The sequence below is a fragment of the Salvelinus alpinus genome, chromosome 35 (genome assembly GCF_045679555.1).
Source record: "Salvelinus alpinus chromosome 35, SLU_Salpinus.1, whole genome shotgun sequence".
Taxonomy (NCBI): domain Eukaryota; kingdom Metazoa; phylum Chordata; class Actinopteri; order Salmoniformes; family Salmonidae; genus Salvelinus; species Salvelinus alpinus.
This window is the reverse complement of record NC_092120.1, coordinates 19386118-19397710: the sequence shown is the minus strand read 5'-3', so window position 1 is coordinate 19397710 and position 11593 is coordinate 19386118. Positions and strand designations below refer to the sequence as shown.

Below are 11593 nucleotides of genomic sequence, written 5' to 3'. Positions count from 1 at the left end.
AATGACCATCGTTATGTTTGGAGGAAAAGGGGGCGGTTTGCAAGCCGAAGAACACTATCCCAACCGTGAAGCACAGGGGTGGCAGCATCATGTTGTGGGGGTGCTTTGCTCCAGGAGGGACTGGTGCACTTCACAAAATAGAGGATATCATGAGGATGGAAAATTGTGTGGATATATTGAAGCAACATCTCAAGACATCAGTCAGGAAGTTAAAGCTTGGTCGCAAATGGGTCTTCCAAGTGGACAATGACCCCAAGCATACTTCCAAAGTTGTGGCAAAATGGCTTAAGGACAACAAAGTCAAGGTATTGGAGTGGCCATCACAAAGCCCTGACCTCAATCCTATAGAAAATTTGTGGGCAGAACTGAAAAAGCATGTGCGAGCAAGGAGGCCTACAAACCTGACTCAGTTACACCAGCTCTGTCAGGAGGAATGGGCCAAAATTCACCCAACTTATTGTGAGAAGCTTGTGGAAGGCTACCCGAAACATTTGACCCTAGTTAAACAATTTAAAGGCAATGCTACCAAATACTGATTGAGTGTATGTAAACTTCTGACCCACTGGGAATGTGATGAAATAAATAAGAGCTGAAGTAAATCATTCTCTCTACTATTATTCTGACATTTCACATTCTTAAAATAAAGTGGTGATCCTAACTGGCCTAAATCAGGGAGTTTTTACTAGGATTAAATGTCAGGAATTGTGAAAAACTGATGTAACGTTCGTCGTCTGAAGATGAGGAGTCATCGGACCAAAGCGCAGCGTGGTAAGTGTTCATGTTAATTTATTAAAACAGAACACTAAACAAAATAACAAAAGAGAATGAACGAAAACGAAACAGTCCTGTCAGGTGCAGCAACACAAAACCAAAAACAACTACCCACAAACACAGGTGGGAAAAGGCTACCTAAGTATGGTTCTCAATCAGAGACAACGATAGACAGCTGCATCTGATTGAGAACCACACCCGGCCAAACACACAGAAATAGAAAACATAGAACACACTTATTAAAAGCATGAAGCATGAACTGAAAAAGGATCGTTTTGGTCCATTGTTAGCTGTTGCTGTTTTATTTTCTCTAAGGAAATAATCCCTATCAACAGGTTCCTACTGTATTCCTAATTATCTATATCATTGTATATCTATATCAATCACAAATCCATTATTCGTCCACCGTTTGACACACGTTTAACTATGACTCCCCACGTTACTGTAGATTACGATGATGACAAAGAAGAGGACTGCACATCCCAAGATGCATCAGAGTCGGGCTCAACGTCGGGGCTTCGCTGTGTTCTCCAGTGAGAGCCAGTTTCACGCCACCCGCCACCACCAAGCCCAAGACGCTGCGCCTCACAGCATGAAGAGCAATGAAGGCGAGAGGAAGGGAGTGAGGGGGACAGAGGAGAAGGAGAGAGAGAGGGGGGAGTGAAGTGTGACAGATTGAGAGTGGCGGAGGTGGAAGGAGAGCATACGGAGAGGGAGTGAGTGCGAGCGAGAGACAGATCATTTTCTATGTAAATGTTGTTGTTTCGTGTATGCAATAAAGCTGTCATACTGTGACCTTCCTGCCTCCAAATATTTCTCCTTCACATTGTGGTGTCACCTCGTTTATTATGAACACGAGTTATTCTGTTCATCACCACACTCAACCTGTCCTTGTGTAAATTAATGTATATTCATTTTCCTCCACCTCTCTGTCTCGCCACTCTCTGGCTCGTCTCAGTTTTATCGAAACATAACAGAATAAATGAGAGTATTCATGTAATTTTCTGTATCTTCGTTATTTCCGTCCTCAAATGCGTTTCATCTTTTTTTTTTTTTTTGCTGTCCATTTAATTGAACGAGTTGAAAGCGTAATAAGCATTTCAATATCTTTCCTACAGTCTCCCTCCGTCCTCCTCCACTCGCTCTCTCTGACTCTACATGTCTCTGTCGCTAAGGCAACCAATGCCTTTTCCGACTCGCTCTCTATATCTCCCCCTTTCTCACTGTCTCGCTCATTCCCTCTCTCTTCAGCCAGAGGTAGGCATGTTCACTGGTATCTGTCTGAGTGAATGTGGTATGCGTGCTGGTGTGACAGTGAGTTGTCTGCTGGTGTGTGTGTGTGTGTGTGAGAGAGAGAGAGCGATAGTGCGTGTGTTCCTGTCTGTGTTTGACTGAGTGACAGTGGTAGTTGATATGAAGTCAATCTTTCTCGAGCTAAAAGTAGCAGCATATGGGATGTTGGCTACATGCGTGCCTATGAGGAATGTTTTGTGCACAGGTGTGTGCGTGCAAGTCTGATGTGCCAACTGTATTAGCATGTGGCATAATTAAGCGCTGATTTTTGGACAGCCAGGACCGAGAGAGAGACAGAGAGATGTGTGTGTATTCCTGTACTGCCTATGAGTGTCTGTTTACGTTTTCAATAACAGTCAGTGTCAGAAGAGAAGTGAACCCCCCCTCCCCTCTCTCTCTGTCTCTCTCTCTGTCTCTTTCTCTGTCTCTCCCTGTCTCTCTCTCTCTCTCTCTCTTTCGCTCTTCCTCTCTTTTCTTTTTTTTCTTTCCTCCCAGAGAGAGAGATGATCGGAGGATTGGGGGCTCAGTGAACAGAACGAAGCGATGGAGAGATGGTAAGATGGAGAGAGTGAGCAGATGTTAAGACAGACACAGAGTCAGACCCTCTGGTTGTATGCATGTTACATGAGGAGTCCAGTTAGACAGTGGACAATGCATTTGTAATGTTAATCGTGCTCTAATTCGCGTTCTGTCTCCCTCCTTTTCTCTCCCACCTCTTTCTGCTTCTCTTTATTTCTGCCACTGTCTCTCTCTTCTTTTCTCTCTCTCTCTCTCTCTACTTCCTTCCTTCCTTCCTTCCTTCTCTCTCTCTCTCTCTCTCTCTCTCTCTCTCTCTCTCTCTCTCTCTCTCTCTCTCTCTCTCTCTCTCTCTCTCTCTCTCTCTCTCTCTCTCTCTCTCTCTCTCTCTCTCTCTCTCTCTCTTTCTCAGCTCCATCTCTCCTGTCAAACGACTGACCACCCTCCGCTGCCTTTTCTTCCTCATGGTTGCCGCGGTGATGCGACCCTCAACCTGTAACCGTGACGACGAGGGCGAGGGGAAGGTGGAGGCCCTCTCGGCCCAGCTGTCCGTCCCAGGACAGGTCACACCCACCCCTATTTGGTCCGTGGACTGGGGCCCCACACTAGCCCTGGAGGACGAGACGCATCACATCCTGTCCAGCCAGGAAGCGGACCTGCACCACCATGGCCATGAAGTCCCCACGACAACCGCCGAGGCCTGGCCGCATCATCAGAGTGCACCGGGCAGCGCTTTGCCCCAGGAGCCCTTGGACCTGCTGGAGGCCCCGGACGCAGAGGGAGTGGAGGATGGAGGAAGTGAGGCGGAGGAGAGAGAGCCTGAGGAAGGTGGGCACCGTAGAAATCAGTAAATATTTTTTTTTTTAACGATTTGTGTTGGTGGGCATGAGAACAGAGTGTTTTGGAATAAAGACATCAGAAGAACTCTGGGGGCATCAGGGAGAAACTTCAGGGAGTAACAGCGGTAAATTCCCGCTGGGCTGGCTTTGTGTGGATGGATGGCTGTGTCTTGGTGATGGAGAATGGTTCATAGAGCTTTCTGAACTCACAAAAACACACAAAAAGGAAATGGGTGACATCACACACCAAGAGATGGAATGGATGACTTCATCGGCTCATTCTCTTTTGAGTTGCTTTACTGACAGTATGGTAACTCTCTAAAAGCAGAGTTGTGTTTTTTTCTTACATCATTGCAGTTAACCTGGGTTATATTCATAAGGCACCAAACGGAAGAAAAATTACCGAAACAGGCACGGTCTACCTGGACTTGTCCAATAAGAAACGCTCATTTTTGTTTTCGGTTGCAAAACATTTCAAAGCGTTCTCCGTTGCATGCTCTAATGCACATGACCCTGGTTGCCTTCTGTTGTGCTGATTTGATTGTTCCTTCTAGTTGTTCTGATTTCCAACCATGTGAAAGGTAACTCCTCTGTGTGTGTGTCCTCCAGTGGACCCTCAGTTCTACGTCACAGTGACCATCTCCTCTCTGCTCATCCTGACTGCTGTCATCATAACGGTCAAACTCTGGTAAGAATCCTCTCTCTTTCCCCCATCCCCCCCCACCTCCTTTCTTTCTCTTTCTACCCCTTCGCTGATACATTTTTTTTTAATGTACATCAGGGAACTTCAATGGTGTTATTTGTTTGAACGTGGGAATGGTTAAAGTCGGATCTAGATAGCGGATGAAAATACCTTCCCAATGTTTAAAGGCTTTCAGAGGTTTAAAGTGGCGCAATTTCAACCACTCAAGGTCTTGATATCCATGACGCTGTGTTGCTAGATGCCCGGTAGCATCTAAACAGTTTGTGGGTTTTCTCTTTTGTTTTCACATGATGTTTGATGTACCGTTCACCTATACAATCAGCTGGGTGTGTGTTGTGCATACTCTAACATGAAATGAGAACTCTGATCTCTGGCATGTAGAGCAGGGCTCGTGCCAATCGCTTCAGTTGTTTGACAATGGAGGTATCTTCTTTCCACCTGCTCTCTCACTGTTTCACTCCTCCTGTTCTCCCATCGGTCTCTCAATCTCTTTCTCTGTCTTGCCCTCTGCTGCACTTTCCCCTGCTCTGTTACTTACCTTCTGTCACTCTTCATTTCTCTCCCTCGTTCCTGTCTCCCCTCTCTCTTTTCACCCCCCCCCCCCCCTCTCTCTCTTTCTCTCTCGTTCTCTTTCTCTCTCGTTCTCTTTCTCAACCCCATTCCTCATCCTTTACTTGAATTTAGCTTCATCGCCCTTCAGTAATACTGGGTTCTGGTTGATCCTTGATCGTCACATAGCGTTCTTATCTTCTTCCCCAGTCTCCTATCACTCCCAGCGCTGCCCGGGCGAGCTCCAGATCCTCAAGTAATCCCTCTGCTCACTGTATGCCAATACACGATAAGCCCCATCTCCCTCTGTTGCTCCCTCTCACTCTCTCTTTTATTTCTTTCTTTCTTTCTCTCTCTCTCTCTCTCTCTCTGAAACCTGCTCTAAATGTTTCTGTGTTTAGCTAACTTAATTAACCTCCACTGTAGGCTGGTTGAAAGTGTGTGCGCTGGCTTTACAGTGTGTGTGCTGAAAAACAAGTGTTAATTGGAGCAGCAGTATCTCTCTCTGTGTTGTGTATGTGTGGGCTTAGGTTGCAGTTTCAGTATGACTGTTAATATACCTAGGGGGTGAATTGTGGTGCGGAATGGAGGGCGGGTTACAGTGGGAATTCAATAGGTGTTTGACGGGTAAAAGTGGGGGATTGAATAGAGGAGAGACAGTATAGAATTGAATAGAATTCTATTGATTGATAATGGGAAAAGCAATCGATGTTGGAGAATGTTTCACCATCCGGTGGGATTCTTGGTGAATATCGTGTGTGTGTGTGTGTGTGTGTGTGTGTGTGTGTGTGTGTGTGTGTGTGTGTGTGTGTGTGTGTGTGTGTGTGTGTGTGTGTGTGTGTGTGTGTGTGTGTGTGTGTGTGTGTGTGTGTGTGTGTGTGTGTGTGTGTGTGTGTGTGTGTGTGTGAGCGCGTATACATACATATGTGGATAGTTTGCCTGACTGGAACTGCGTGTCTGGTATCTACAGTGTGACTGTGAAAAAGGCTTTGTTGTGTGTGAGTGCTCTGAAGAGCTGTGTGTATACTCTACCTGTGACTCTCACTGTGCCAACATCATCATAACTCATACACGTAATTGGAATAATGTTTCCCCACATCAGCCCTGTATCCCCTTTCTCTTGCTCTCTCGTTTCATCTCTCCCTCTTTCTCTCTTTTCATTCCCCCTTTCTCTTTACCCTCTCTCTCACACCCTCTGTTTCCTTCACCTCTTTACCCTCTTTCTTTCTCTCTCTCTCTCGCTCTCTCTCTACCCGCTATTTCAACCTCGACCACCACACTCTTTCTTTCCCGCCCTCCCTTTCTCGCATCCTCTCTCCTCTTCTCCCTCTCGTCTGATAGTGCTTTAACGAGTCAAATGAGTGCATTAACTCTCTCTCAGAGGCGGTGTAATGTGTTCGCCGCTGCTAAATGGCTCTGTCATTCCCTCTTTTCCTCTCACTCAGCCTCGCTCTCCGTCTCTCTCTCTCTCTGCCAGTTACGACCGCAGCTGTTCCCAGCACCCACCCCCGCTTTCCCGTGGCGTGGCCCCCCCCCCCTCTCTCGCCCTCCCTCGTTCCCTGGCTCTGGAGGACAGCCGGCAGACGCTGCGCGGCACTCCCTCCTTTACCGACAGGGAGAGGTAATGAGTCGCCTCACCAGCTCGCTGGAGAGAGAGGGAGAGTGTTTGTTTGTGTATTTGTGCGGAGTTGTTAGTACATTGATTTGTGTGTGTGTGTGTGTGTGTGTGTGTGTGTGTGTGTGTGTGTGTGTGTGTGTGTGTGTGTGTGTGTGTGTGTGTGTGTGTGTGTGTGTGTGTGTGTGTGTGTGTGTGTGTGTGTGTGTGTGTGTGTGTGTGTGTGTGTGTGTGTGTGTGTGAGCGCTTTTGTGTCTGAATCAGTTTATGTCTGCGAATGTCTGCATGCGTGGATGCATGTGTGTGTTTGTTTGTCAGTGAGTGGATGATGTGTCAAGGAGTGCTTGGTGACTCTCCCTGTATGGTGTACGAGCATAATAATGGTATATGTGCATAATTAGGCGATAGTGTTAGTCTCTGTGGAGTACACATGCCTGAAGTGTTATGGATGTGAGATGTACAGTGGGGAGAACAAGTATTTGATACACTGCCGATTTTGCAAGTTTTCCTACTTACAAAGCATGTAGAGGTCTGTAATTTTTATCATAGGTACACTTCAACTGTGAGAGACGGAATCTAAAACAAAAATCCAGAAAATCACATTGTATAATTTTTAAGTAATTAATTTGCATTTTATTGCATGACATAAGTATTTGATCACCTACCAACCAGTAAGAATTCCGGCTCTCACAGACCTGTTCGTTTTTCTTTAAGAAGCCCTCCTGTTCTCCACTCATTACCTGTATTAACTGCACCTGTTTGAACTCGTTACCTGTATAAAAGACACCTGTCCACACACTCAATCAAACAGACTCCAACCTCTCCACAATGGCCAAGACCAGAGAGCTGTGTAAGGACATCAGGGATAAAATTGTAGACCTGCACAAGGCTGGGATGGGCTACAGGACAATAGGCAAGCAGCTTGGTGAGAAGGCAACAACTGTTGGCGCAATTATTAGAAAATGGAAGAAGTTCAAGATGACGGTCAATCATCCTCGGTCTGGGGCTCCATGCAAGATCTCACCTCGTGGGGCATCAATGATCATGAGGAAGTTGAGGGATCAGCCCAGAACTACACGGCAGGACCTGGTCAATGACCGGAAGAGAGCTGGGACCACAGTCTCAAAGAAAACCATTAGTAACACACTACGCCGTCATGGATTAAAATCCTGCAGTGCACGCAAGGTCCCCCTGCTCAAGCCAGCGCATGTCCAGGCCCGTCTGAAGTTTGCCAATGACCATCTGGATGATCCAGAGGAGGAATGGGAGAAGGTCATGTGGTCTGATGAGACAAAAATAGAGCTTTTTGGTCTAAACTCCACTCGCCGTGTTTGGAGGAAGAAGAAGGATGAGTACAACCCCAAGAACACCATCCCAACCGTGAAGCATGGAGGTGGAAACATCATTCTTTGGGGATGCTTTTCTGCAAAGGGGACAGGACGACTCTACCGTATTGAGGGGAGGATGGATGGGGCCATGTATCGCGAGATCTTGGCCAACAACCTCCTTCCCTCAGTAAGAGCATTGAAGATGGGTCGTGGCTGGGTCTTCCAGCATGACAACGACTCGAAACAGTCAGCCAGGGCAACTAAGGAGTGCCTCCGTAAGAAGCATCTCAAGGTCCTGGAGTGGCCTAGCCAGTCTCCAGACCTGAACCCAATAGAAAATCTTTGGAGGGAGCTGAAAGTCCGTATTGCCCAGCGACAGCCCCGAAACCTGAAAGATCTGGAGAAGGTCTGTATGGAGGAGTGGGCCAAAATCCCTGCTGCAGTGTGTGCAAACCTGGTCAAGAACTACAGGAAACGTTTGATCTGTGTATTTGCAAACAGAGGTTTCTGTACCAAATATTAAGATCTGCTTTTCTGATGTATCAAATACTTATGTCATGCAATAAAATGCAAATTAATTACTTAAAAATTATACAATGTGATTTTCTGGATTTTTGTTTTAGATTCCGTCTCTCACAGTTGAAGTGTACCTATGATAAAAATTACAGACCTCTACATGCGTTGTAAGTAGGAAAACCTGCAAAATCGGCAGTGTATCAAATACTTGTTCTCCCCACTGTATGTGTGTTTTAGAACTTCCTCTCCTATGAGTCACACAGCTCTGGAAGCAGTGAGCGCACAATCCATGAAATTATGCTTTTATAGCCGGGGATTTAAAGTTAATTTCAATCAGGATAATTGGACTCCTCGTTTCTCCTCTCCATCTCGTCCTTTCTATCCCCTCCCTTCCTCTTTCTCCCCCCACCCTGCTCCAGTTCTACTTCTCTCTCTTTCGTTCCCCTACTCTCATTTTCGTACTTTTCTTTCACCTACTCCAAATTCTCCCTACTCTAGTGTTATATAATACTAATAACGTATTCTGTTCTCTTTTCCCTCTCCTCCTCCCCTTTTCCAGTTCTACCCTTCTCCTGTCCCTTAACCCTTGTCCTCTGCCCTCTGCCCTCTCTATTCCCCTTCTTCTAGTTCGGCATATATATTCTCATCTCGCTCTCTCTCTTTCTCTATTCCCCTTACTCTAGTTTGACACATACGATATCATCTCTTTCTCTCTCTCTCTCTCTCTCTCTCTCTCTCTCTCTCTCTCTCTCTCTCTCTCTCTCTCTCTCTCTCTCTCTCTCCGTCAGGATCCCCGTGGTCAACCTCTAAGGCGAACGTTTTCGATTTGATACACATTCCTACGGGATGCGACGGAGAACATCAACAAAGCCAGAGGGTGTGCCCACCGTGGTCTTCTATTTATCTTTGACTGTGAAAATGAAAATCAGGAAAGCAGGTATCCAGCCATGGCAAAACCTCTTCTTCCCTCCATCCCTTCCTCCCGAAGGAGAAAAGCCCAATCTCACCCCTTCCTTCCTGCTGCCATCCTCCCGCGCCTCTTTTCTCCACTTTTCTATGGCTCTGTGTCACTGTAGACTGACCAAACCTTCCGCTCTGTTTTATATTCCGTTGTCTGTACTGCCCCAGGCTGTAGCAGCAACACACGCACAGGTCCCTCCGCTTGATCTGCTTTGACTAATTCACAAGCAAACAGTGTTAGGTATCAATAGAACGTTTTAGTCCCGCCGGTGCCAAAACCGTATAGCTATATGGGGCTATTTGGAATATTTCATACAGCTATCTTGTGTAGCTGAACTTTGAACTATGATGAAATAGTGGACTTGGTTATTGAAACTTGGTTGAAAGTGAAATATGTGTGTTATCTGAAACTGAAATATAGGTGTTCAGCTAGCTGGTGAAGGGTTAAAAACATTCCCGTTTCCTCGGACTGAAGGGGGTATTTCACAAAGCTGGTTGGCAATGTTGTCGCCAGCCGCCAATGTACTTAACACGACACGGTCCAAAAATCGCTGTTTACTCCCGCTTGGAAGCTTGGAATGCAAATAGGCCCACTGCAGCTTCCACATTCGCAATGTGTTTTCTGGGTGTTTTTTTTATTCCCTAAACTGTATTCTTCGTTTGTTCCTTTAATTTTCTTGCTTCTTTGCCGCCACTCTCTGTTGTGCATTTGTGAGTGTGTTATCTTGTCTCTGGAGCATGGGGATGAGCAGGGTTTATATATTACTGCTCTATATAGGGTTGTGAAATTCTGTAATTTCCCCAAAATTCCCAGGTTTTCCAGAAATTCCGATTGGAAGATTCCTGGAATTAGGAGGGAAGGAAATACAGGAATTTTCCAACTGGGATTTCTGGAAAACCAGGGAATTTAGGGGAAAGTTATCCTTGTTGTATATGAAAATAGTGGTGCAAACAATGTACAACACGTTTGCATATATTGCAATCAGTACAATCAAACGATACATGTGGTACAATCAATGGTGGTGTCAGGTAAACATAATGGGTATAAATGCTACAGTCCAGAATTAATGAGTCATTTTACCATCATCTGTTGTTTTCTGCTCCGACTTCAAAGCTTAAACTAGTGTTTACTGTAGGATCTTAAGGTAATGTACCTGTCCAACTCGACCACCAGCTTCGAGCAATTACCCTCTGGACTTCCACTACACTAGTACACATAGTACTGTGACGTCATACGTGACTCGTGTCGTTCTGCAGTCTAGTGTTTCTTGGTTCCCAGTAGCATTCCTGTAGACGTGTGGCTCCACTGTACGGAACAACAATAAAAACTCAACACTGGTGTTTTAGCACTGTATCTGACTGGACTTTACTAGCCAGTGGCTTGGGGACAAGATAGAATTGACAATGTGCGAGGGCCAGCCTTACAGGAGAACAGTGGATGTATCTCAACTGTCCTGAGTTGCCTCCTTTCCTTCATCTGTCCTAGGTTGAAGATACCCAGGTTACGACAACCTAATAATTCCACGAGGAAGCTTTTGAAAAATCAACAGATTCATGGGAACCAGTACTGTTGCTAACTGGCATCCCCGATCCCTTCGTTTACAATTCTTCCTCATTTATGCAAAGACATATGGAATATTATAATTATTTTGTCTTAACCTTTATCTCCAACCTAGCATCTGTACTAAACTTGAGAAGGAGAAAAAGATACCAGGAAATACACGAGAGCCATGTGTTCTAATTGTGTCATTCAAATCCATTGACTTGAGTTCTATTTGGCTTCTACTGCAGATCAGAGCCATATATTTAGATATCAGAGCCATGTATTAAAATATAAATATATGGCACTGGTGCAGTTATACATCCTGATTATGACATCATCTCTCTTCTTCTAAATGTTATCCTAGGTCAGGTGATGCTTGTCAGGGCAACACTACATCATCCTAAACTTGAATGTGTTTTCATATCTGTAATAAGACACAGGAGAGCAAGCCACTTTACACTTTTGAGACATAGAAAATCCTAAATATACTGGAAGTATTAGAATCTGCAGCGTGAGAGAGACCAGACAGAGATGGACAGTGTCTGCTGTTCCTTTTTCATTTCCTCTGGGCATTTTAATGATCAATCAAAGTAATTGATTGGTCCACTCCAAAGTTAACTACTGGTTGATTATAAGTCCAACCAGCTGACCCTGTAGTACTCCATAGTCTCTGCGTTTAAGGAAGGACACACAGTTAGGTATACACACGCAAAGTCACACCTGAAGTTTTACGCACACACACACACAAAGTATTCCTCTCACAGCCACGCGCACATAAACACACTTTTTTTTCATGAAAAAAGTGTTATCTTTATTTAACTAGGCAAGTCGGTTAAGAACAAATCCTTATTTACAATGACGGCCTAACCCCGGCCAAACCCAGATGACACTGGGACAATTGTGCGCCGCCCTATGGGACTCCCAATCACAGCCTCCCAATCACATGTGATGCAGCCTGGA

At 45.4% G+C, this 11593-nt stretch overlaps 1 protein-coding gene across 1 annotated transcript; it reads left to right on the top strand.

Annotated features, from left to right (window-relative positions):
• Positions 1 to 1764: 1764 nt before the first annotated feature.
• On the top strand, positions 1765 to 10436 carry LOC139564125 (PILR alpha-associated neural protein-like). Its single transcript, XM_071383340.1, has 6 exons — positions 1765 to 2028; positions 2560 to 2618; positions 2993 to 3408; positions 4029 to 4107; positions 6149 to 6292; positions 8919 to 10436. Exons 2-6 carry the CDS (start codon positions 2608 to 2610, stop codon positions 8938 to 8940), a joined length of 672 nt encoding a protein of 223 aa, XP_071239441.1. The 5' UTR covers positions 1765 to 2028; positions 2560 to 2607; the 3' UTR covers positions 8941 to 10436.
• Positions 10437 to 11593: the final 1157 nt, after the last annotated feature.